We start from the raw sequence: 27184 nt of genomic DNA on the forward strand, positions 1-27184 counted from the left end.
AAATTCCAGATATCCTTTGAAAATGAAGGATCTCCATATTTTCTAACCTTTCATTCAATTCTCACAGGGACATATCAACCTTGTACTCTCAAAATTTTCCCTTTGAATATCCTCCATTTATCAGTTGCATCCTTCCCAGAAATTATCCCAATCCACATCCTCTAAATCCTTTCACATTTCCTCAAAATTTGCCTTATTCCAATCAAAAATCTCAGCCTTAGGCCCAGCCCCATCCATCTCCTTAATAAATCTAAAACTAATAGTATTATGATCACTGGACCCAAAGTGTTCCCCAACACAAACCCCTGTCACCTGACCTATCTCATTCCCCAATAGATCCAATACTGCTCCCTCTCTAGTCAGTTGTTCTCTGTATTGATTTAGAAAACTTTCCTGAACACATTTGACCCTTTTACAGTCTAGGCATCTCAGTCAATGTGTGGAAAGTTAAAATCTCTGACAATCACCATCTTATGTTTATTACACACAAATGCAATCTCCTTACAAATTTTCTCCTCTAATTCCCTGTCCATTAGGGGGTCTATAATACAACCCCTTAGTGTTTTCATGCCTTTCCCATAGCCTCACTGAATGAGCCGCCAATCTATCCTGCCGCAGCACCGCTGTAATGTTGTTTCCGACAAGCAATGCAACTCCTTCACCTTTTATTCCCCTTGCTCTATCACACCTAAAGCAACAGAATCCTGGAGCATTTAGCTGTCAGTCATGCCCCTCCTGCAACCTAGTTTCACTGATGGCTACAATATCATATTTCCATGTGTCAATCCATGCTCTAAGATCATCCACCTTATTTACCATGCTCGTTGCATTGAAATATATACACTTGAGAGAATGTCTCCCACATTCACTCCTTTGATTATCATCTACTTTTGCTACCCCATCCTTCATTATTTTAACAATTCTCTCTCCCTTCAGATCTAGTTGTCCTTCTACCTTAATCTCCACACATTCATTCTGATTTTCACCCCCCTGCCAAACTAGTTTAAACCCTCCTCAACAGATCTAGCAAACCTGCCCGCCAGGATATTGGTCCCCATCTAGTTCAGATGCTGCTCATCCTTTTTGCGTAGGTCAGACCTTCCCCAGAAGAGTTCCCAATGATTCATAAATCTGAACCCCTACCCCAATTCTTTAGCCACACATCCATCTTCCATACTTTCCTATTCCTACCATCTCTAGCACATGGAACCAGGCAGCAATCTTGTGATCACCACCCTTGAGGTCCTGCTTTTTAAATTATTCCCTAACTCCCTATATTCTTCCTTCAGAACCTTCTAAGTCATTGGTCCCCACGTGGACCACAACATCTAGCTACTCTCCCTCCCCCCTGCAGAATGCTGTGAACTTGATCAGTGACATCCAAGGCCTTGGCACCTGGGAGGCAACATACCATCTGGGAGCCTTGATTGCATCCAGCAGACCTCCTATCCACTTGTCTTACCAACAAGTACCCAATCATTATCATTCTCCTCCTCCTAAGCTAGGGTGGGGTGGGGGGGGGGGGCAGCCTCTGCATCAGAGATATGACCACTTCAACTTGTCACTTGTAGGTCCCCATCAACAGTATCTGAACTGGTATACCAATTGTTGATGGTAATGGCCACAGGGGTACTCTGCACTGTCTGCTTCTTCCCCTTCTATCTCCTGATAGTCACCCAGCTACCTGCCTCCCTGACACTCCTGTCTGCCATTACCTCTGCCTTCCTTAAGATCCACAGTTCATCCAGCTCCTGCTCCCTAACTCAGGTTGTCAGGAGCTGTAGCTGGATGTACCTTCTGCAGGTGTAGTCATCATGGACAAATGCACTATCCAAGATTTCCCACATCCCACAACTAAAGCAAAACACTGCCTTAGCTGACTCCATTATATAACTTTAATTAAAAGATTAAATTTTCTCACCTGGCCTTACCTCTCTCATTAGCAAGCCTCTGCTCACCAAAGCCTCAAAGCTCCAACCTACACAAGCCACTCACTCCCTGGGCTGCTCAACAATGGCCACTCCTTTAGCTACTCCTCCTTTCATTAGTCCCTGCCAATGAACTCAATTACCCAATTACACTCTCCCATAAATCAGCTCTTAATTGGCTTAACTTTTTGTCCTCCATGCCCCTTTTTAAACTGTTCAAATCACTGGTACTTACCAATGACTCAGCCCACCTCCGACTCTAACTTGACTGTGAATGAAAATCATCAGAACTGTGAAATATGTTTATCGAGAGGAGCTGACCAAGGTGGGTCTCTTTTGCATAATAAACAGTCCAGGGTTTTCTGGCAGCAAACTTTAAAAATTATACATGGGATGAATAGGGCAGAGGGTGTTTCCATTCATGGAAATGTCCCAATCTAGAGGTCCAAATTTAATGCTGTCACCTAAACATCCAAGAGGAAACAGAAAGGAACTTCTTTATCCAGAATATTGAAAGAATTCAGAATGTACGACCACTCGGAATGCCACAGATGTAGTTGCGGGGAAGCTGGATAGCAGATGAGGGAGTAAGGATTAGAAGATAGATTTAAAGAGGGGAGTCTCTTGTGGAACATCAACATTATGCAGATCAGCTGGGCCAAATGGTGTTTTTTGACAATGTAACAAAATGACCAAAACCAGGAAATATATTGGTGTGGATGTGGAGTCATCAAGAGAGTTGGATGGAATTGATGAGGTCCTCAACAATATGCAGTCCATTTTTGCACTTGCCCCTTTTCCGAGCCCCCATAACCAGGATCGTTTTCATCGTTGTCAGTCACCCCATTGGTCTTTGCATTTATTAGATCATCATCTGCAACTTCCAACACCTTCAACATCTTTCCCCTCTTTTTGTGCCATTCCAAATGGATGGTTCACTCCTCCATCTGTACCATGACTCCCTCCATTTCTCACAACAGGAGATGCAAAACCTCTATTTGTCCTTCTACCCTTCACACCCTCCAAATGTGTGAAGCAGTGAATTTCTTGTACTTCTTTCAGTTTAATGCACTGTGTTCACTGCTTATCAATGTGGTTTTGTCTATGTTGGGAAGATCAAATAAAGATGATGGGATGCCAAACACTTGCATTCAGATCACAAGTCTGATTCTGAGCTTCATTACTTGTTACAATAATTGGAGTCCAACTCCCACATCCTCTCCTCAATCCTTGACAGTCTGCCCTGTCCAACTGAAGCTTAAGGTATCTATCCTCAAAGAGTAAAACTTTCTCTTCTAACCGAGTACATTGTAGTTTTTTTAACTGTATTTATATTTCCAATTTTCTTAATCCTTCCACAGTCATAGAATGAAGAACATTACAGCACAGTACAGATCCTGGGCAATCATTTATTCTGTTGGTTTTATCCCATCGAAATCTTCCCTTTTTCCCCCATCTTGCTCTCGCCTCCATCCCCTTCTCAGCATCTTATAACTTGGGTAGGAGGCACAGGTACAATCAGCGAGGGGTGGGTCAGCCATACACATACAAACAGTGGTTGCACCACATAGTATTCATAACCCCATTTAAAACTAGGACACTGGTCCTAGCACAGTTCAAAGGAAGCCTGCCCCTAAGGAATAGCAATTTCCAGCCCATTATTCATTCCAGCGCCCAATAAATTGGAACCCATTACTGCCACAGCAGGCTATGAGCTTGGATTTCACTTATTGGCTAATATTCATTTGCCTCAAGTAAAAATCAGATATTGTAGTTTTCAGTTGTAATTTTACCCAAAAATGTTCCTCATTTCTCAGCGGAATTTCCATTCTGAGTACTATCCAGGTCATTAGCACCTCTTTGGATTGCAACAACAGGATTATTCCCTTCCCACTGCAAGTTCTCTTTCATCCCAGAAGACATGAGCTCAATAACAATTTTTCACAAGGAAAATATTTCAGTAACAATTGGGTCAAGATCAATGATTCTCAACCTTCCCTTCCCACTCACATACCACCTTAAGCAATCCCTTACCAATCACCTGGGGAATACTTAAAGTGCAATGTGAGTGGAAAGATAAAGGTTGAGAACCATTGGTCTAGATTGAGGCTGCTCCTGACACAATTATTTTAAATGTTCACTCCTTTCATATACTAATGCCCCCGAAGTAAGTCCTTTCAAAAGAAAAATCCCTGCAAATTACCTGCCTGGAGACATCAGGCTCCAGTACTGACAGCCTGGAACAAATGATCAAATTATGACTCTATCTGTGTCTTCCCATTCTTTTAAACTGCAATCTGCTCACTTGTCAAATTCATCTTCACCGTCAGTTCTAGAGCTTCCCATCTTATTAAACTCATCACCACCACGTCACCAAGACAATTAGGATGTAAAATTCCTGGGGACTTGTGATCCGTCTGGCCAGACCAGTGCTCATATGTTGCAGTCAATATTCAGCACCATTTTCTTCTCTATTCACACAATCTCCTGCACAAAGCCTACCATGTTGTAGGTTAAAATAAAGTAACCAGGAAACCAGGCATTCTCCAGGATAGTGGGAGAACTGGTGTTCATCCACTCAGTAATAGATAAATTTTGTTCTCACACTACTTAAAAGCTTCTGGTAAATCCATACTCAACACACTGATCAACCTTTCAAAATGAAAACTGACTTTATCTTTAACAAAGATATGCCTCATTGCCTTGACATTATTTCAAAGCTCAAATCATATCCCATCAAAATCTGTTGTTGCAATGTATAAAGTCCCAGATCTTTGAGTTTGCACTTGGACACATCTATAATTTTAACACAGCTTTCTTTCTCATTTTCCAGTTGGGGAACCAAGTGGGGTGACCGTGGTTACCTTAAATTAGCAAGGAACAGGCGTAATCGCTGTGGAATAACCAGATACGTGGTCTATCCTCTTGTGTAAGTCTTCTGACATTCAAGCAGAGCTTCAGAACTTGGCCTGAAAAATTATGGAAAGTCTTCTGTTGCTTTTATTCATTCTAGGCTATGGCTTTAACTGTCCTACTGCAAATGAAAATCTGCTCAGGGGAATTAATAGCAGCTTCTACGACTTCTGCCGTTTGGCATTAAAGACGAGCTCATTTTTTGAGGGTCAAGTTAATGATGCTGAGAAATTAATAAATGCTGTTGGCAATCACATCAAGTGTCTCTTTATTCTAAACTTAATGAAGCAATTGCCTTTTATTAACCATGAATGCCCCTAATTCAATTTAAAACTTTATAAATGTGAACAAAAAAGTGCCCTGCGTCTTTTGACACCAGAACCATCAATGGCCAGGTGCAGAGTTTATAGTCAGTAGGATTTCCTGTCCTGCATGTTCTTGGTAAGTCTGGAGACATGAACACAACATTTGCTGACAGTCAGTGGGTTGTGACAAGGCTTAATTTCCAATGAGGGCAAAATTGAACTGAGATTCTGTTTCAGCCCCAACCCAGTCCACAGCCTTCATCCCAAAATGAACCAAAGGGTTGAATTCCAGAGGTTAGGTGAGTCTAAGTGCTGTTGATCTCGAGGCAACACTTGGCCTAGTGTGGCTTCAGGAAGCCCAGGTCACATTGATGCCATAGGGTAGCAAAGAGAGAAAAAAACTTAAAAGCCCCTATGCCTTTCACAAAGAGAAATGGTGGCAGATCTTGGAGGTCATGAATCCCATCTCCTTTCCCCATTTGTAAACAATGGGCCCAATTTATCCAAGTTCAGATTCTCCAACAATCTGTGGAACCAGGGGGATCGTCCGAGTCTGCACTATTTCCCCCTTTCCTTCCTTCAGGAGCCTGGGATATATTTTATCCAGATCAAATGATTATCTGCATCAGACTCGTTAAAAAATCCCATCCTGCTTTCACATCTATCATTTCCAACACCTTACATAGTCCTCAATGTCTATGTCCATATCACTTCTCATCAATGACCAGGTTCAGAGCTGGTGTAGTTACTAGACAATCTAGCAGCCTGAACTAAGTATCCCAGGTAATATACTTGTCAACAGGATGTGATTCGACTCTCTTTTTGCTGTAATCCATTGCCTGTCCTATTTGTGACACAGATGTTCAAACCCCACTGCACCATCTGAGGAATATTACACCAATTAATTATTTGGAACTTTAAAAGTTACAAAACAACTGGAGTGTCTGTAAGAATCCATATAGTTCACTCATACTCTTCAGTGGAGTCAATACTCTGTTCTTAACCAGTTTTAGTTTACCAAGATGCAGCCTGCATCAGAATCTGGACCCACAACGAGGTTAACTGGCAAGCCATGCAGACATGACATCATAAATTGAAGTAGACCACTCAGAAAGATGGTGTTCCAAGAATATCTTCATCCAAAGCCAGTGAGTGTAACAGAACAGGGCTGACCCATTCTTAACATGATCAATCGGCAGTGACAAGCATTAACAGTTTCTTCCTAAGATCCCTACTGACAAGGAACTGTTGAAAGCACCAGGGCTCCAAGTGACCGAACAACACAAGGTCTTCAGTGTCAAGACCTGCGCTCCAGAACTACATGCATCTCATGCCAAGCTTTTCTCAAATATTATAATATTTCAGTTTCAAGTTCAAGTTTATTATTATCATACAATTGTATAAGTACCACTGGATGAAACAGCTTTCTTTGGTGCTCGGTGTAAACATGCAAACACTGATGTAAGCATATAGAATGCATATTTATAATACAGTGTATAAAATAAAATAAATATTGTGAAATAAATAGAGTCTCAGAGGGATCGTATGAGCAGTTCAGCAGTCTCTCTGCCCATGGGAAGAAACTGTTTCTCAGTCTGGTGGTTCTGGCTCTGATAATTCTGTATCTTTTTCCTGGCAGGAGTGGCTGCAAGATGCTGTGTGTGGGGTGGTAGGGGTCCTTAAAGATTTCAGACAACGATCCCAGTCAATCATGTCGACGGGGGGAGGCAGACTCCAGTGGTCCTCTCTGCTGCTCTTATAATCCGGTGGATTGACCTCCAATCCAAAGCTCTACAGCAGCCGTTCAACACTGCAGTGAAGCCAGCCAGGACACTTGATAGAGCTTCTGTAGAAAGTCGACATGATGGTGGCCAGAAGGCTTGACCACTTCAGCCTTCTCGGGAAATGCATTTGCTCTTCCTGACAAGAGAGGTGGTGTTGTTTGTCCAGGATATGTCTTTACTTAAGTGGAGTCCAAGCAACTTGATGCTCTCTACAGGGTTATTTATGTGTAGTGAAGGGTGGTTGGCCCTGGTCCTCCTGAAATACACAATCATCTCCTTGTTGAGACTCAGGTTGCTGCTCTCACACCGCACACGAGATTTTCCACCTCCTCTCGAGATGCAACTCATTGTTGTTGCTGATGAGGTCAACGACTGTCGTGTTATCTGCAAAAGTGATGACACTGTTGGAGCTGGATCTGGTGATGCAGTCGTGGGTCAGTAATGTGAACAGGAGCAGGCTGAGCACACAGCCTTGAAGTGCACCAGTTCTCAGGCATGAAGGTGGTTGACATTCTGCCGCTGACCCAGACAGACTGAGGTCTTTTGATAGGAAGACTACAATCCAGTTACAAGAGATGGGTATTGAGTATCATCGAGGACAACAATGTTGGGGAAATTTTAATGGGTTATAAAGCTATGGCAGAAGAATTAAATCAATATTTTACATCTGTATTTACTGTGGAAGACATTAGTAATATTCCTGACAGACAGAGGCTTCAGGATGGTTCTTGGAATGCAAGGGCTGGAGTATGGGGAACTTTTGACAACTCTTGAGTTGTATTCGTTGGAATGTAGGAGAATAAGGGGGATCTCAAAGAGACATTTCAAATCTTGAAAGGTTTTGATAGAGTGAATGTGGATAAGATGTTTCCCTTGATGGGTGAATCGAGGACAAGGGGGTCATAGTCTTAAAATTACAAGTTATACAATTAAAACAGAGGAGGAAGAACTTCTTTAGTCAAAGGTTCATGGATCTGTGGAACTCACTGCCGCACAAAGCAGTGGAGGCCAGATCATTGGGTGTATTTAAACAGGAAATGGAGAAGTGCCTCATTGCAAGGGTACCAAGGGAGATGGGGAAAAGGCTGGTAATTGGAACTAGGTGTGAGCATAGTTCAGCTTAATGTAGAGTCAAGGAACAGACCCAATGGGCTTAGTGGCCTGCTTCTGTTGGTTTATCTTGTGATCTCTGCTGAGCAGAAAATCTTTACGACACAGACATTTGTGCATCAGTTCTCATTGATGTAAATGCGTAGTCCTCCTCCTCCTCGAGTCTTGAGATTAACAAGGTGCTCAGTTGTGAAGATGGGGTGAGAGTCACTGCCTCTGATGTCACAGCAGCATTTGGTCAAGTGAGGTACCAAAGAGCCTGGGTACCATTGACATCAGTGAACATGAGGAAGAAACACTCCATGGTTGGAATTTTACCTCACATGACGGGAGATGTGGTCAGGGGTCCATTATTCACCCAGGACATCAGGTGTTCTTCAAGGCAATGTCCTCACCACAACTAGTTTCAGCCACTTCACCAATCACCATCATCCTACCGTAAGATCAGGATAGAGGATACTTATTGGTCATTACAAAACATTCATTTCCTTTCAAAGCCCTCTGCAATTTCCATACTTACATACTGCAAGGTCCTGGCAACATTCAGGAATTGGCAAAGAAATGGTAAGTGCCCTACACATGTCTGGCAATGTCCATCGACAGCAAGAGTCCAACAACAACTCCCTGGGATCAGCCACTATGATTACAAGACTCGATCAGGTTGATGGGACTTGGTGGAAAAATAATTCAGCATGGGTTAGATGGGCCGAACAACCTGTTTCAGTGCTGTAGTGTTCTATGGTTCAGAGGGGGAAGGGTATCCATCTGCAAATGACTCATCTCAAGACATCCCAAAGTGTTTCCATTACCTGCAAGGTACAAGTAATGAATGTGCTTCACAATGCTGGCTGGGTAATAGCAGGCGAGATGCTTGTTAACCCACCACTTTGTCGAGTACAATTTCTTCCCTCCCATGACCCTTTCTTGCAAACTACTTTTGGTATGCTTTCAATGACTTCCATAGTGAAGACTCCAAGTCTTTGGGAGGTGTTGGGAACCCACACAGTGGTGTGGTGAAGATGCAAACTACACAGTCAACATCCAAGGTCAGGACTGAAACTGTGAGACAGCAGGTCTACCAGCTGTGTCACTGTGCATCTGCTAACAGCCACGCTCCAGCTTTCAAAAACTCTCCCATTTTCAGAATCACCATTCTCCCAATTCTCAGATCTCTGACGAATCCTTAAGTTGATCAGTTTTCACAGATGAATCCCTTTCCCACAGAGTCCATGTTAGTTACATCAGAACCTAAGAAATGGGAGCAGGAACTTTACTACATTTTGTTGATATGAGGTTATTGGACTGATGAGTCCAGAGACAGAGGACATATTTCTTTGGCCAAACCTCTGAAATGAGCAGAGTGAATGTAAAACCCTTCAAGGGTTCAATCAGCTTTGTGGCTTGTGGTTCCTCAGCGCACGCCACGTGTGTGTGGGGCTGCATCACATTCACTTCATCTCTCATTTGCTGCAGTCGAGGAGGACTGGCTGCAGTCCTTTTCTTTGTGTCAGTGTGGCCACAGTGGATTGGCTTGCTTCTTGCGTCAATAGCGTGCAATGTTCTCTGGTGATACATCACTGTCCGCCGGTTTCACACCTCTGTTCATTTCACCTCCTTCCTCAAATATTTGACAGCTTGATGTCTACCGTTCGCCTTTCTCAGGTGTTCTGGGGAATGCTAATTTACACTGTTTCAGCATAAATCTGATGAAACCCAAACTTCATGGATGATTTCAATGCTAGTTGATGTCCCCTAGATCATATAACAGTGAGCAGCGTTGCCTCAGTTTACATTTATTGTTTCACTGAGTCACTGTCGGGATCTCGTGTTAATGGGTCCTGTCCACAGTAAAGACATGGAGACTACATCTGGGCATAGAGAAGGAATAGAGCTGGAAGAGTTGGCATGGGCTCACGTTACTTGTGTATGAGTCTCGAAATCTGCATTGGGGGCTTCAGACGTGGGTGAAGGAGAAAGTTTTGCTCCCTGATACACAAGTTTAACGGAGGTGGATGCAACAAGATTCAGAAGGTAAATTAAATGATGGCAAACCTCTGACAAATGTAGCTTCATGTGGGGAAGTGCAGGTCATGCATTTTGGATCTGACACAGATAGATCAGGGTATGTTATAAACGCTGGGGAGCTGGCAAGGAGCAGTTAAGAGACCTGGAGGCTTCAATGTTCTCTTGAAGTCACTAGTGAGGCTTGGCCTCTGCCAATTTGATTCACTCCTTAGTCGTATTGGAGGTTCAGATCTGGGCTTTGGTTCCGAAGGTTTGGACTGGATTCCACGTGGCTGCGGAGGCTGGGAAAGCGCTGGACGTGAATCCACGGGCACTGGGTGACTCTGGGGTTAATACTTTTGTTTCTCTGGCTGGAAGAGGCATTTCAGGCAATTTCTGCTGATGGCGAATCTGTCTGCCTTAAAGCAGACAACAGGCAAATTCATGCAATATGACATTGTTACAGTGACCTGGGTTCAAGTACAGTGCTGCCTTTAAGGAGTTTGTTCATTCTCCCTGTGACTGCATGGGTTTCCTCCGGGTGCTCTGGTTTCCTCCCACATTCCAAACAAAAACTCACAGAGTTTGTAGGTTGATTGGACACATGGGCATAATGAGGCGGTGTGTGCTCGTGGGCAAGGAGGACCCGTTACCCTGCTGTCTCTCCAAATAAAAAAAAATTAAATTGCCTGAGGTTGGAATCGTCCCCGAGGAGCTGGAGCTGTGAAGGTAGAAGCTCTAGCCACTGTGCCGCTGTGCGGATGGGTAGGGAACAGGGAAGATCTCTATGGTCTCTAGGGGCCATGTTGTGTGGGTGAGAAGATAATTCTGCAGCTACGAACGGACAGGCAAGGATATCTCAAGGTCAAGGAAGTGACACAACAGGTAACCCGTGGCAAACGTGGTCATCTAGTTTCGGATGGCTGTAATAAACCAGCCACAGGCTTTACACTTTGCACCTTCAAGGCAGAACAATCCCAAGGGCAGGCAATGATCTCAGCCTTCTCAGTGATGGGAGAGATTTTGCTTTATTTGAATAGTTTGCATCTGTCACGGCCACAGCAAAGTGAATAGGTGCATCATGAACAATCTAAAGCAGCATCTTCAGGCAGACAGAGTGATCGCTTTATCCGTTCCATGCCATGTACTTGTGCCTCACACCTCAGGAAAAACTGCGTATGAAGCTATTCCACAGTTATTATCCATGTCCTTTGCCATGTGGACGTAACCTTCATCGCCCCAACTTGCTCCCCAACTGAAACAAGATAACTTGAGTTAAGCTTTAATGCTCCTTCAAAATCACCTCATGAGGCGGTGTGAGCTCGTGGGCTAGGAGGACCCGTTACCCTGCTGTCTCTCCAAATCTGCAGGCAAAATCTTGCTTGGTAGAGTGGGGCTGGTGAATAGAGAGCAATCAGCAAGGCAGGAATGGACACCAGGGAGTTTATTCTATCTTTTACCCAGACCGTTGCCGATCATGACTTCCAATTTATTTACAGCTTTTGGAAGCAGCGCCCAACAAAAACCTACCCGTGATCAAAGGTTCGGTTGTCTCTGTATCCACAGACTTCATATTTCCACCCTCTTTTGTATAAAATAGAATGTCCTGAACTTACCGTTGAATTTTAGCTTTTAATTTTAATTGATTTTTGCCATTTAATCAGAGTTATTTTCCTTCAATCCGCCCTGTTTATTATTTTAAGCAGATCAGTAAATGAAAACCCATCTGGTTCCCTTCATTGCTATGAATCAGAGCTCGGGAATGATCGTGTTCAATCTTTTCACTCAAATTTATTTCTCACCCTCTCGCAGGTTAGTTATATGAACCGAGTCCTCCAGATGGTGGGACAATCAGTGCTCACATCTTCCTTCTTTGATGCAAGCTCGTTACCTTTGAAAACATCTGCTGCGCTGGTAATTCTTGGATGCATCAGGAGTACCAAGAAGGGATGGGCATCAACAGTGTTGGTTACCTGCAGGAACTAGTGGAGAGATCTCCATCAAGGAGGGTCAGCAGCAAAGGGGCTGGCGATGACATGGAGAATGACTCCTGCAATGAAGGGATTAGAACATGAGGAACATCTGACAGCTCTTGGACTGGACTCCATGGAGTTCAGGAGAATGAGGGAGACCTCATGAAAGCATATAGAATGTTGAAATATGTGGACAGTGTAGATATAGAAAGGTTGCTTCCCATATTAGGGGAGTCAAGGAAAAGAGGGCACAACTTCAGAATTATGGGCCACCCATTTAAAACAAAGGAATTTCTTTCGCCAGAGAGCGGTGAACCTGGAATTTGCTGCCACGAACAGCTGTGGAGGCTGTTGGGTATATTTAAGGCAGAGATTGATAAGTATCTGAATCATCAGGCTATCAAAGGTTATAAGGAGAAGGCAGTGAAGTGGGAGAATGGATCAGCTCATGATTGAATGGTGGAGCAGACTCAGAGGGGCCAAATGGCCTGCTGCTCCTATATCTTATGGTCTTATGTGTGAATTGGCGAGGAACACTTGGAAGACAGAATGGAGACTCCTGGAAAGGGCTTTTCATTTTAAGAGGATCTGTCTGGTTGCAATATTGTTGAGGGAAATAGAGGAAAAATTGGCAGTAAAACTTTGAATATGTTCTACCACATGAAGTGCTTGAATTTTAATAAACTGCCTTTACAGGGACAGTAATACTCCCAACTAATATGGAAATTATTGGGCAATTTTCCTGACCAGAAAGTGTGCTGACCACTCTGCCCTGACCACCCAACACACAAGTCTCTCTCACTCATTGTATCTTCTTGCAGACATTTTAAAAAATGTTCTTATTATTTTAACGATACAATATGGTAGAAGGCTCTTCCAGCCCATGAAACTCGTGCCTCTCAACTACTCCCAATGAACTTCCCAACCCCATAGGTTTTGGAGGGTGGGAGGAAACCAGAGCACCTGGAGAAAACCCACACAGGACACCGGGATTCGAACCCAGGTTGGTGGTGCTGTAATGGCAGTGCATCAATCATGCCACACTGCTTTTAAGAGGGGAAGTCACTGCAGGTTTTATTTCATTCAGAAGTTTGCGCTGGTTCTGTATTACATCGGAATCCCTGGCAAAATTCTACAGATGTGTGGTGCTAACTGGCTGCATCATGGTCTGGTATGGGAACACCAATACTCCTGGACATAAAGTCTTCCAGAAGATAGTGGACACAGCCGAGGACACCACAGGCAAAATCCTCCCCACTGTCGATAACATCTATGGGGAACATTGCAGTTGGAGAGCAGCAGCAATCATCAAAGATCCACACCACCCAACACATGCTCTATTCTCACTGCTGCCATCAGGAAAGAGATGTAGGTGCCGCAAGACTCGCACCACCAGGTTCAGGAACAGCTGCTACTCTTCCACCATCAGACTCCTCAACAACAAACTCAACCAGGGACTCATTTAAAGACTCTATTTTCTTTTTATGCTATCTGTATTACCCAGTCTGTTTGTTTACATTCTCTGTCTGTCTTTATTTATTTACATATATATGCTGTGTACAGTTTTTTTTTTGCACTACCAATTAGTGGTAATTTTGCCTTGCCTGCAAGAAAAAGAACCTCGGGGTTGTATGTGATGTCATGTATGTACTCTGACAATAAATCTGAAATCTGATATCTGAAATGTGAACCCTGGCCCTGGCCCCAGGCCTGCCCAGCTCTCTCCGGGGCAGCCTCTGAACACTGCTGAGCCGTGAGACCAATGTATCTTTGGGGCAACTTACAGCAGCCAACTAACCCACCGAACCTCATACCTTCTGGCTATGGAAGGAAGTCAGAGCAAGCACAGGGAGAAGGTGCCAACTCCACTCCAAGGGATTGCACCCGAGCTCTGGCATTGTGAGGCAGTATCTGGCATGAATATGCCATCCTCAAGGGCCCAAAACATGCACCTTGGTTTAATCTGGCATCACTTACACACCTAAGAGGGTCACCAGTTGCATACCATGTCTTACACATCCCTTCAATAGAAATTGAAGCTTATGACTTCCATTGGTTCACCAGTCACTGAAAACAAGTTGTCCTCCGATCAATAATGGGTCTCTATTCAGACTTTGCACACAGCACTGGCTGACCCATTTCCAGCAACAGGATGTTTCTACAGCCTCAGCTTTTGCAGGGAGTGAATCAAATTGACGGAGGCCAAGCCTCACTGATGGTAGTGACTTCAAGAGAATATTGAGACCTCCAGGTCTCTTAACTGTTCCTTGCCAGCTCCTCAGCATTTATAACATACCCTGATCTATCAGTGTCAGTTCCAAAATGCATGACCCACACTTCCCCATATGAAGTCTACTTTATCCAGCCCTTTCAATGTTCGGTATGTTTTGATATCTCCCCCAGCCTTCTAAACTCCATTGAGTGCAGACCCAGAGCCATTAAATACTCCTTATACGTTAACCCTCTCATTCCCAGGATCATTCTCGTAAACCTCCTCTGGACTCTCTCCACTGCCAGGACATCCTTCCTTTGATGTGGGGCCCAAAACTGCTCGCAAAACTTAAAATGTAGTCTGACCAACTCTCTATAAAGCCTTAACATTACACCTTTACATTCGACTCCTTTTGAAATGAATGCAAACCTTGCTACTGTTTCAACCTGCAAGTTAACCTGTTCAAGGATTCCCAAGTTCCTTTGTAGCTCCAATTTCTGATCTGGGATGTGGCAGTAAGTAAGACTTTCATTACATTTGTACGCTGCACTTATGTATATGACAATAAACTCATCCATTCATTAAATGCAAAACTCCTACCTCCAAATGGTAACCTACCTGTTTTTCACTATCCAATATGGTTTTTGGTTTTCCATCCCATATCCAACCACTAAAATTCCATGATCAAGATCCACAGGACTGCAGTTAGGCTCATAAAAAATTCCTGCAGAAAATTTTCAAAATTTGCATGTTATTGTGCAGTATTGAATTCTGTGTGGGAATTATCCTTATCACATGGTGAGGTAACCAAAGGAAAAACCTCAACACTGGCAGAGGTGGGGGACATCCTGATGGGGGTAAAGATTTGTTGTTAGTTCAAAATGTCTCAGCTTCGTACCCTCACATCTTCCGAGAGACAATCATAACCTTGGTGAAGTCCACCAGAATATCTGCAGATGTTGTGCTGTGCACATAAGTGCTGGAGAAACTCAGCAGGTCACACAGCGTCCACAGGAAGAAAAAGGGCAGTCAACCTTTCAGATATGAGCCCTTTGTCAGACCATCAAAGGTCAGGCAGATGCCTGATTAAAAAGGTGTCGAGTGTGGAGATGGAGATGGGGAAATGAGCACAGGCTAAGAGGTGAACACAGTTGGGAGAGTGAAAGAGAAATTGCTGAGGTGATGGGGGGAGGGCAAAGGCCTGAGAAGGATAGCCCTTTGACAGGAGAAGGATGGGAGGGAGGTGGGAGCTGAATAAAAGGAGTCAGAAAAAGAGAGACCAGAGGAGAGGGTTAATAGAAATTAGTAATGTCGATGTTGGTGCTGTCTGGTTGGAAAGAGCCGAGAGACTATATAAGGTGTTTTTCCTCCAGTTAGCAGGTGACCTTGGTTTGACATTACACAAGGCTATGGATAGACATGTCTGTGTGGTCATGGAGTGAGGGATGAAAGTGATTGGTAACTGGGAGATCCTTGCTTTTTACAGCGGGTGAGAAAGGGCCTAAACAGGAAAGTCTGTAGACGCTGTGATTGCAGTGCAATGCATGAAAGTGTTGGAGAGACTCAGCAGGTCATGAAGAACGCTAAGTTACTCCAGAACATTTGTCTATTGCACGAGAATGGACATTCAGGTTTAAGAGGTATGCCTGGGAGCTGAGTACTCACCCAGCCACTGGCCACTGAGGGAAGGAAGGGAGGCTGATCTCTGTTCCATCCTCTTTTCATCCCTACTGCCCTCCGATCCATGCTCATAGTCCCAATGACCTTTTTCTTTCCTACCTCCGCGTCAAACTCCATAGCTTCATTCCTCCCACTCTCTCTGTTCTCCTCCTATGTGTTTGGCAGTCCCTTGGACTTGTTTCCATTCCTGTCCCGTGGGATCAGATGTAGCTAATGAGGCAACTGCACAGACTCATTCATGAATAGGGCTGGCAGGGTAGATTGTTTCTGAGGTCATATTCTCTGTCCGTTGATAATCCAGGATTTTGTGCTCTATCCCAAATGCTCTTCCTTCACTTTGGTTACCAGTGTGCCAGAGATTTCCAGGATTCAGTGAGATATTTCACTTTCTCAAAGAAGCTTGAACACATCCTTCTATCGTTTCCCATCACAGAAGTGAAGTGTCAGAAGTACATAGGAACCAGGGTTTACTGCTGCCCACAGACTGTACTAAGTCTAAGGCCTTCATTTTCAAAAAACCCTTTTCTTCAATTGACTATATTGAAGGTAATGGCGAGTTACAGCATCAATGTCTGCCTTTGTTTCAGATAAAGGTCTTAAAGGGAGCCCTTGAAGGACAATACTGGGCAGTGGGTTGGTAGAGGACCTTCATCTTGCCCATCACCTGCTATGCTTCAGTGGTGATGGCTCTGAGTGTGACCTTTGAGAGTGCTCAGACATGTTTGGCATCCGCGTATTGCAGCTCGACCGCTGAAGACAGGCTTCCCTGGCTCTGGCTTGGGGTCCTCATGGGCTGCAAAGCCTCCACTAGCTCTGAATATTCGCTCAATGCTCGCAGAGTAGTTGTTGGAAATAATGAAAAACATTGTGGTGAGAAAAGTTGAAGAGAAATGTGCAATGACCATGCTTCACCTGTGACTAATCTTTGCTGAGCTTTCTTCTGTTGTAGATCCACTGTGAAAACAAAGGGGAGATGGGAATGAACTTGGGGAGAGTGTTCCCCAGTCAGGCGGAGCCAAAGACTTTGGTATGTTTTATATAGTAGGTGATGTTGCTCCTTCCAGTTCTCCTGAGCTGGTCATCGTGTCCTCTGGATATTCTCCAATTGTCCAGCCACTGCTTGAGAAGGACTCAGATGGTGGATGGCATCAAGACCCCTTTGTAGTTGCCACAGTTGGGCATCTCCTATGTCATTTAAACTCTAGTTTACAGCAGGTTTCTGCCATCCTTAGTCTCACAAACAGTGCAACCTGGAATCGAGCCCTTCAGCCCATCTTTCTTTTGCCAACCTAAAATGGTCGATCCACACTTGTCCCACCTGCCTGCGCTTGGTCCATCTCTCACTCTAAACCCTCCTATCTATGTATACGTCCACACCTTTTCTTAAATATTGCAATAATACCTGCCTCAACCACCTCCTCTGGCAGCCCGATTCATACACCCACCACCCTCTGTGTAAAAAAAAGTCACCCCTTAGGTTCCAGTTAAATCTCTTCTCCCTCATTTTTAACCTATGTCCTCTGATTTCTGATTCCCCTACTCTGGGCAAAAGACTCTGCATTCACCTAATCTATTCCACTCAGGATATTACCCTTCATTCTCCTGCACTCCTAGCCTGCTCAACCTCTCCCTTACAGCTCAGGCCCCTGAGTCCTTACAACCTCCATGTAAATCTTCCCTGCATCCTCTCCAGCTTGACACCATCTTTCCTGCAGCACTGTGACCAAAAATGAACCCAACACTCCAAATAGGGCCTCACCAATGTGTTATACAACTTCAACATGACCTCACAACTTCTACACTCAATACTCTGAATGATGAAAGCCAATGTGTCCAAAACCTATCTACCTGTGTCTCCACTTTCACTTGGACTCCTAGACCCTATGCTCTACAACACTCCCCAGATCTACCATTCACTGTGTAGGTTCTACCCATGTTAGACCTTTCAAAATGCAACCCCTTGCGTTTCTCTGCATTAAATGTCATCAACCATTCCTTTAGCTACCTCCTCAACTCATCAATATCCTTCAATATGTAGTGGAAGAACAGTAACCTACAGAGCTTTGGACCGATCTCTGGAGAGTGGATTCAGACTTCAGGTGAATTTTCCCACTTTACGCCCACAGCTAGATGCGTGTCATGAAGATCAATTTCAATTGATGTTAAGGAACATCTACAATTAGCCACCAGTTTAGCTTTCAGTTATCCAACTGTCCTTGTATGATAGGCCACTGTAATTTCTTCCTCGTGGTTGTGTGAGCTCTGAACCATTTTTCTGCTTTACCATTCTCTCCTCAACCTCCGTTGCCTTTCTCTGGCCTGGCCCCTGGACGATTGCAGACCATCCCCCTCAGTTTGACCCTTAAATGGCCGAAAAAGACATTCAGGTGTAGGTGACTCATCACCGCCACTTCAAGGGCAGGTGGGGATGCACAATAAATGCTGGCCTTGTGATTTTCAAAAAAAAAGAAAAACAAACAGATCTTTTTGTGCAATGGAGATGAGGCTCAGGGCCAATTTTGGGAGATCTGTGGGCCAGTGCTTTTGGCCTGTGCATCATCAGCTGAACAAGATCTTCTTCCCAGTGTTAACTTCATTTCTCTTTCCACGAATGCTGCCCAAAAAGCTGCTCATTTCCTGCTTTTCATCTTGAAGTGTTCTATCGCCTAGCTTATCCCTCTATTTTTCTCCCTTTGTTTCACCTTTCTCCACCACTCCTGCAAATCCTGCTGCTTACCTGATTTGTACAACATGAAGGATCGGTGCTCCGCGTCGATGCCAGCTGAGATCGGTCCAACTGACGCCACTGCCGCAGCTAAATCCACTTCAGAATCTTTTGGAATCCGCTTCATTCCTTTGCAAGTGGCAACAATGTCACTTTGGTTGAATTTGCAATCCCCATCCTCAAGCAAAAAACACCAGAGAGCAGGTGAGACCCAAACAACAGCAGGAATTATGTTGTTCTGAATGAGACAGTGTGGGACCTACTGCTTCTTTGGAAATGCTACCTTAGAATGGAGTCACACAACACAGAAAGAGACCATCCATGCCAAACATCAAGCACATTAATCTCATTTGTTAATTCTTCCCATTCCCATCAACTTCTTGATTCTACCACTCGCCCACACACTACAACTTGCATCAGCTGATTAACCATGTGAGGAAAATGGGATGTTTTTAAAAAGTGCGTTTGCAAGTCTCCAGAACTCTATACTTAAGGACCCCCACCACTCAGGCCATGCCCTCTTCACTCTGCTATGACTGAGGAAAAAGGTACAGGAGCCTGAAGATGAGCAGCACAAGGACAGCTTCTTCTCCTCTGCCATCAGATTCCCACATGAACAGTGAACCATGTCTTGGTGAAGTTGTATAACACATTGGGAAGCTTGGATCATGAAGAAAATTCAGGGTCAAGTCAAGAGCAAGAAGGATGTATGGGGGTATAAGCAGCTGGGATCAAGTGTCTACCTGAGGTGATTTGTGTAATAAGGAGAAAGCTAAAAATGGAACTCAGGATGCAAGAAAGGAACAGGAGGCACATAACGTTCAGGATAATTCCAAATACTTAAAGGAAAAAAGGGTAACCAGAGAAAAAAATGGGATCCCCTCAGGAATCAAAGTGGCCAACTCTGTGTGATGACATAGAAGACGGGCAAGGTCCTCAACGAGGACGTTTCTGTTTTTTTTAAACCAAAGATCCGGTTTCCGCACTCTGTGATGCTATAACCTCCAACCCGAACCTTTGTGAGTCGTGGGAGGAAACCTGACCACCTGGAGGAAGCCTACAGGTACCCAGGGAGAGCGCGCAAGCTCCATCATTACAGTACCCAAGGTCAGGAGTGAACCCTAGTTGTTTGACATGCGGGACCGTAAGCTGTAGGAGCAGAATTGGGCTGTTCAGTCCGACGAGTCTGCTCTGCCATTCAAATCATAGCTGATGAGTTTTTCCTCTCAACCCAATTCTCCCGTCTCCTCAGGAGAATAGGATTCAGAGGAGCGACACAGAAGAAAAGGCAGTGTCTCTACCATCTGCATCACTGGGTCACAAACCTTCTGGCCACCACAAATTGAGCAAATAAAATCAGGCAATTAACAATGTCAGAGAAAAAGGAATATTACCTTTGCAGTGTACGGATAGGACACTTCAGAAGCGATGCCCCTTTCTTTAATGAATAAGAATCCAGCGAAGACAGATCCACCATTGCAGCCTGCATTTCCTACACTTCTGCTGCAGTCCATCAGATACTGTTCACTCAGAGAAATGAGATTCCCCGTTTTCTTAAACACCTGTCCTTCTAATACTCCAGTGGTGCTGAATGCCCAGCAGGAACCACATTGTCCCTGATGAAAAAGCCAAGATTCAAAGTGAGTAGAACAGTCCACATTTCCCCGATTGCTGAAGGACCACTGAGAAGCTCGAAGTCCTGCACATCATCAAGGTCAAAAAGGCGAGGCAAGAGAATTAAAATAGAGGAGTAAGATTGAGGAGGCAGAGGGGGAGATGGGTCTATCCCTCCTTCTCCCCCATCTCCCCCTCTGCCCTCTTAGTCTTGATGAAAAGATCCAGCTTGAAATATTGACGATTATTTTTCTCCCACTGATGCTGTTCGACCTGCTGAGTTCCTCCAGCCGACTGGGTTTAGCTTCAGATTCTAGCATCTATTGTTTAAGTTCACATCTATTATCATCTGACTGTACATAAGCAACCAGACTATGTCAGCATTTCTCCAGAATATGGCACATACACAGCATATAAATCAGACATATACATAAAGGAATAATATAAAATAAATATATATAAATATCTTGGAAGAATCGACTCAGTTACAGGACACCATTCATCAATCTCACAGCCTGTGGGATAAAGTTATTTCCCAGCCTAACAGTCCTGATTTTAATGCAGCTATACCTCACTCCAGGTGGTCGTGGGTGAAAGATATTGTGTGCTGAATGTAAACCAGTGGTTCTCAACCTTTTTTCTTTCCACCCATATACCACTGTAAGCATTCCCTATGCCATCAGTGCTCTGTGATGAGTAAGCGATTGCTTAAGGTGGTATGTGGGTGGAAAGAAAAAGTCTAAAAACCACTATTTTAATCGTACCTCATTGACTCGTTATGTGCACGGTTTCATAACTCCAAAGGAAATGGGCCAATGACAATTTTTCTCAAGCAAAATATTTCAGTAACAATTGGGTCTAGAGCAGTGATTCTCAACCTTCCCTTCCCACTCACAGACCACCTTAAGCAATCCTTTACTAATCACAAGCATAGGGATTACTTTAAGTGGTATGTGAGTGGAAAGGAAAAGGTTGAGAACCACTGATGTAAAGGGTCCTCAATAATTCTTTGATCCCTATTTAAGCAATGCTCCCTGTGTGTTTCCAAGAAATATGTAGGTGACACTAAACTTCAGTTTAGAAAACATTCTGCAGGCCAGGCAGCATCTGAGGAGAGAGAATGGGGACAAGATGTTGTTCTCTTTTCCCAAGGCACCTGATCAGGCTGTACACGAGCAGCTGCCTGAAATGGCTACTTATGATCCTGACACAGCTGAACCTTCCTGGGCCAGATGTGGAAGGCCATTTAAGCTAACAATCCACTCCGTCGAGAGTCCTGAGTCAGGCTATGAGGTTTGAACAATGTCTGGGCCATGAGTAGCCCAATCCAGTGCTCCCTTCTCCTGAACATCCTGACGGACTTTCAAAGGGGTAAAGATTGGAGCTGAAATTTGCAAGCTGTCGAACATTTTAACAGTTTTTAACATTCTGAGAGATTTTGAAACTTTTATTCAAAAACAATTAACTGCAAAATTTATTTGATGAAAAATCTATGACCTGCAACATTAATGTACGTTTTACTTTGCACAGATGCTGTGGCTGAGTGTTTTTCACACATTGCAGTTTGGGAATGTTGGAATATATGTGTAGTTAAAGTGCTGGAGAAACTCAGCAGGTCACACAGGGTCTTTATGCAGCAAAGCTAATAATCAATGCTTTGGGCCTGAGCCCTTCGACAAGCAAAAAGCAGGCAGGTGCCTGAACAAAATGGTGGGGGAGGGGCAGGGGGAGGAGCATAGGCCCACAGACAAGAAGTCGGTTGGATGAGGGAGGGAGGGCAGAAGAGAGGAAGTGATAGGGGGAGGGGAGGGAGGTGTGTGGAGCTGAAGGAAGGTAGACAGAAGGAGAGGGAAAGAAAGAGACTCAGGGCTTAACGGAAAGTGGACGTCAACATTAATACCATCTGGTTGGAGCATATCCAGGAGGAATATTAGGTGTTGCACCTCCAATTTGTAGGTAGCCTCGATCTGGCAGTGCATGAGGCCATGGATAGACAATTCGGAGTCGGGAAGGGTATGTGGAATTAAAATGGTTGGCCACTGGGAAATTCCCACTATTGCAGTGACAGAGCAGAAGGGCTCAAAGAACTTCCATGGATTCAGCCAGACCTGTTGAGAGCCACCGTGTTTCATGTGTTGTTCCTTGAAATTACTGAGCAGTGGATAGTTACCTGATCCTTCACTCGTGTAACGTAGCCCTTAGGCCGCCAGTCAACACTTGGAGGTAACTGAGCGGGGTGCTGTGCTGAAAATACTTTGCAAGGTGAGTTCCTGTCTTCCTTTACCCTACTTGCATTCAGAAGTTGCTTGAATTCGTCCACCGTCTGGAAAGTCAAAAGATCTGAAATATTAACTTCCCACAGAATTTGAAGACTCTATCAGACTTCTTGGCAATTCCACAGTTTATTTTGATAAATTAATCTGGACTAAAAATATTCGATAACCCCTGTGCTCTGGAAGTTTGAGTCTTTGAGGAGAGGATCTTCATTAAACTAAGCAAATAAAACCTGCTGGCTTTTGTAGCTTAGGTTTCCCTGCAGTGTATGTGTGGTCCAGTAAGAGGGACATCTTTTAAACAACTGCCTGAAGTGTATTTTACAGACAAACCATCTGTAGAAATGACAGCAATGAGGGTGCTGATAGATGATGTCGAGGGGATAACTAGAAGACCTGGATTGCTCAAAGATAGATGGGGATAGAGTCAGATATATCGACACATGGCTGTCCGTTGATGAAGGATGTCCATCTCCTGTGGATACATTGACAGTTAGGATGACAGCAGCTGGAAGGCAGAAGCTGGATATATCACTGGCCTCACACACTCCCTCCTATAAACCACGGGAGATGCATCCTCTGCATGGACTGGGTCACACTCAATGACACACTTTTCTGTCTCACGCAGGAGGATATTTGGAGTGACATCACTGGCATCACCCGGTCCAGTGACTCCTGGTGTCACCCCTGCCCCCATGGACTTCCTCCCATACCAGACCATACAGAATCCTTAGTAATGTTTTTTGTACTAAAGTAAATCATAATTCCTGTATATCACTGAATGTAACGACAATAGTAGTAAGGTAAATAACTTAGAAAATTTAAAATGACACCTTTAAATTACAAATATCATTTGCACAGCAGCAACAAAAACAACAGTGTGTGCTTGTCGTGCGGGCAGACGAAACCACGTGATTTGAAGTGTCATTGTAATTGGGTAATAATGACAAGTCTGACCGGAGCACATTACAAGGTTCAAAAAGTACATTGGCATCGAATTTTAGCCTTGTAGGTATATTGCTACATGTAAGCTGGGCTTACAAAAAACGATTTTGTTGTTATAACTAACTACAGGGATTTTTTTTTAGAAGAAAAATAATACATTTCTAGTGAGACACTGCACTAAAATTTTATAGACAGTCATTTTGGTGTCACCCCCTCTGAGGGTGTCACATGGTGCAGTCTGCACCTCCCACACCCCCCAAATGATGCCAGTGGATATTTGACAAGAAGTGTATGCAGCAATTACTATCTCAATGTTTAAGAAAAGAAATGAACAGATACATGGGCAGGATGGGTTTAGAGGGATTTGGGTCAAATGCAGGCAGTTGGTACTAGGGTGCGTGGGATATTTTGGAAGCCCAGCCAGGTTTAGCTGAAGAGCCTGACTTAATGACTCTAAGGCTCTAACTGCAAGGAGCACGACAGATGGAAGTGTTGCCAACAGGGCCCATTGGGCTGTAACTGTTGGCTATCACTATTGACCATGTATACGCCTTTCATGATTTTATAAACATCTATAATGTCTCTCCCTTAGCCTTGGGGCAAGAGATCCATCCTACCCAGCCTCTCCTTATAATTTGAGCCCACCAGTCCTGACAACATTCTCACGAATCATATCTGAGCTGATAAGGACCAGGCTGCATCTCCTTCCCTCTCTCCTTCTTTCCCCACATCCCTGCACCTTATTTTCTCTCGCTCACCCATCTACTCCTTTATTCCATCTGCTGGGAGTAATTTATATGCAGTAAAATCCTGTATTTTTACCTATTTATTTTCTTTGATTTTTTTTGCTGGTTGATTGAATTCTGGATAACAGGGGTTTACTGTGACCCTAAATACCCTGAAATCCAAGGAAGCAGCGGTAACATCCCTAAAGGCAAAGAGGAATGTGTTACTTTCTCGATAATTTACACTCGAAGAGCTCATCTAGCCAGGCAGTGTCTGTGGAAAGAGAAAATTCAACATTTGTGACCCTTCGTTGGAACAAAATAGACCTTTGATGGCCTCACATTTGATCTATGGTATAACATCACTTCCGATGCATTGGTAGTATTTCTGAATGCCGGCATCTCACATTTCCACTTTATACGCACCAGGTCCCCGAACTGGTTCATTCCCACAGTAAACGTATGCTTCCCCATCGAGTGCTCCACATTATGTTGTTCAATGTATCTCATGTTCTTCTCCCAAATCAATCTTCTGTAATTCACATCATCCTACACAAAGGATAACATTAACTTATTTGCCCATTGCTCCAGCAGCCCAATTAAATGGAATGGACGGATTCTACATTTCATGTCAATAGTCCCATTTTGCCATTCCCACATGAGAAGATAATTAGCAGCAGGATAAGGTGAGATATTGACTGGAAGGGTGTTAGAGCCTTGAATCCCATCCACAATTATCCTCAAACGTGTCCTGATAAGAGCCCTGAGCTGCTATTTTCTCTTGGGTTGTTGTGTACAAGTGTTAGATAAATGTTGCTGCAATACTGCTCTTCACATCTATAATAGCAGTCAGTCTCAAAAATGTAAACGCCCATGGGAATCTCTAATTCCCTGGCACTGCACACCGTCTTCCCCGGTTGTTGGAAAGAACCAGATCAAAAGCGACCATCTTGGGGACGAGATTCAGAAGGAAGTCTCTCAGTACAACCCCTCTTGTTAATATTACCCAGCTCTCATTACTATTCAGCTCGGAACATCTACTATTCACATCCCATTTCTGTGACGCAGCTCTGGAGCAGAGATTTGGTCAAAGCAGTGAGTACACAAACTGCACCCTTTGGCTTGGTATATATACACTTGTCCAGGCTTGGCTGAGATCCGTAATTCCCTGTATTAGAATTTATAAGAGATTAACTCTATATTTACATGTTACATTATTAAATTGAAAGGCCATTTAATTCTTCAACAGATTCAAAAAATGATCTGTTGAGGAATTAAATGGCCTTTCAATGTAGGTAGTTGTTAATTGGCCAGTTTTGCAATGTAATAATTCTGAATGGTTTTCCACACTATTCTTTAACACAAAGGACCTTGGGGAATAATAAGATGAGACTCTGAAAGGTTGCCCAACTTGTAGATTCATTAAGAGTTTTACAGTTTGAATCTTTAGCATTAATGAGTAACTGGAAACAAATCATATCAGTGGAGTTTTTACTTCTGGAGCCACTGTTCTTCTGGTCCATAACAGTTCTACAACCTTCATAACTGAGTGTTCATCCAGACTCTGTGACACACATTCTAACCCACATCTCCCTTGCTGAACTGTACGGACTCCAGGTCTGGCAATGCCTCTGTTCTGGAATTGTCATTGTTGCTCAGTTTTTCCCCCCACAGCCTCCTCCCTCCCTGTACCTATAACCTTTCTCCCAATTTTATTTTTCAGTGGTTTGCTTCATTTAATACCATAATTCTATGATCGGCTTTAATCCTCTCAATATTAAATCTATCAAAAAAAAACTGTTGATGATACCTTTGTAGAAATTCTTTGTGGAATTAAAGACCATTGCGTGGAAGTCAACTCTTGACTTAGTACTGCATGGTGGAATATGGAAATGCAGAGTTGCATTCCCCTGGAGAAGATTACTTATAACTTGAGGAAGGTGTATGACACGGTCATTGAAGTATGGCAGCCTTATCTGAGGCACATAGGTGCCTCCCTCCATCCACCCCACCCCTTGAATAATGAGATAAGAAACAAGCCGTCCTGCCAGGTAAATGAAAGAGAGAGTGAACTGGGGTCGTGGCACAGACGATGCGGTTTTAATTTTTAATTTTATTTTTATTGTTTAACCTTTATGGTTCTTGAACTTTGAGGAAGGTCATGGATCCCGGGGGTGCTGGGCTATTCTTATGAAATTGTGTGTTTGTATAAGTTGAGGGAAGTGGGTTTGGGGGGCGGGGAGGAGGGAACAAGAGGAGGGGGAGGGGAAAAATACTGGACTCTGTAAATTATATTGCGTGACAAGAAAATTATTTGTATAGTTTGCTTGCATGAGTCTTTGAAAACAAATTATTTAAAAAAAACCTTTTTTTTCGACCTCTGACCAACACCCCCTCTCCATCGACCTCCTGTGCACCCAAAATCGTTGCAAAGTTCCTCCCCTAACTTTTGCATCAATCTGCACCTCCTCGATCAAGCGTGGGGGTATGACGTCTTTATCCCCTTTTGTGATAGTATCAAGATTTTTTTGTCTCTCTGGAAGGATCTCGAGATGTTTTACTGCTTTGAAACACTGGATAAATGCCAGCTGTGGGTGCAACATAATTTGAGTCATGCCATAACTTCATTGGCTCAGTGCCTCGAGTCTCTTACCCGTTGGTACTGCTTCCTATGGAATGATTTCCAGCTGATCCAAGATTCATCCAGTGACGGGTCAAACGGGAAGCTAAAAGCCAAAGCCAGGATCCAGACCATCACACAGCCCACACACACACAGAACTTCATGATCGATGGTCTGATGGAACAAGAAATTACTTAACATTGCTGGTACTTGAGGGACCAGAGCTTCTTAAATATTTCTGGACAGACAATATTTTACTCCATTGTAATTAGATCAATGGACCATAGATAATTTGATTGAAATAGCATCTGACCAGTTTGGAAATTATAATTCAAAACAAACCTAAATGAAAAGCTGTCAAGGGTAAACCTT

General features: G+C 43.8%; 2 protein-coding genes across 2 annotated transcripts in view; one reads left to right on the forward strand and one right to left on the reverse strand.

Moving 5' to 3' along the window:
• Positions 1 to 5095, forward strand: part of LOC138758919 (cathepsin K-like) — a 28915-nt gene extending 23820 nt beyond the window's left edge. The window contains exon 8 of the mRNA XM_069928536.1: positions 4762 to 5095. Coding sequence (XP_069784637.1) covers positions 4762 to 4861 — 100 coding nt within the window. The 3' untranslated portion in view covers positions 4862 to 5095. The remainder of the gene's footprint in view (positions 1 to 4761) is intronic.
• A 6104-nt stretch (positions 5096 to 11199) lies between these two features.
• On the reverse strand, positions 11200 to 26976 carry LOC138756514 (cathepsin L2-like). The gene is made up of 7 exons (XM_069922979.1): positions 26845 to 26976; positions 24618 to 24740; positions 22419 to 22571; positions 20029 to 20250; positions 18647 to 18812; positions 14848 to 14953; positions 11200 to 11299 (listed from the first exon to the last, which is right to left on the reverse strand). The coding sequence occupies exons 1-7, from the start codon at positions 26974 to 26976 to the stop codon at positions 11200 to 11202; spliced, it is 1002 nt and encodes a 333-aa protein (XP_069779080.1).
• Positions 26977 to 27184: the final 208 nt, after the last annotated feature.

The sequence above is a fragment of the Narcine bancroftii genome, chromosome 3, assembly GCF_036971445.1.
Source record: "Narcine bancroftii isolate sNarBan1 chromosome 3, sNarBan1.hap1, whole genome shotgun sequence".
In the NCBI taxonomy this organism is placed as follows: Eukaryota; Metazoa; Chordata; class Chondrichthyes; order Torpediniformes; family Narcinidae; genus Narcine; species Narcine bancroftii.

Excerpts from the sequence above, each read along its gene's own strand:
- LOC138756514 (XM_069922979.1), bottom strand. The coding sequence starts at position 26,976 with ATGAAGTTCTGTGTGTGTGTGGGCTGTGTGATGGTCTGGATCCTGGCT. Across the intron at positions 20,251-22,418 it reads TTACACGAGTGAAGGATCAG|GGACAATGTGGTTCCTGCTG; the intron begins GTAACTATCCAC and ends CTTTTTCATCAG. Across the intron at positions 14,954-18,646 it reads CTTCATGTTGTACAAATCAG|GAATTTTTTATGAGCCTAAC; the intron begins GTAAGCAGCAGG and ends AATTTTCTGCAG.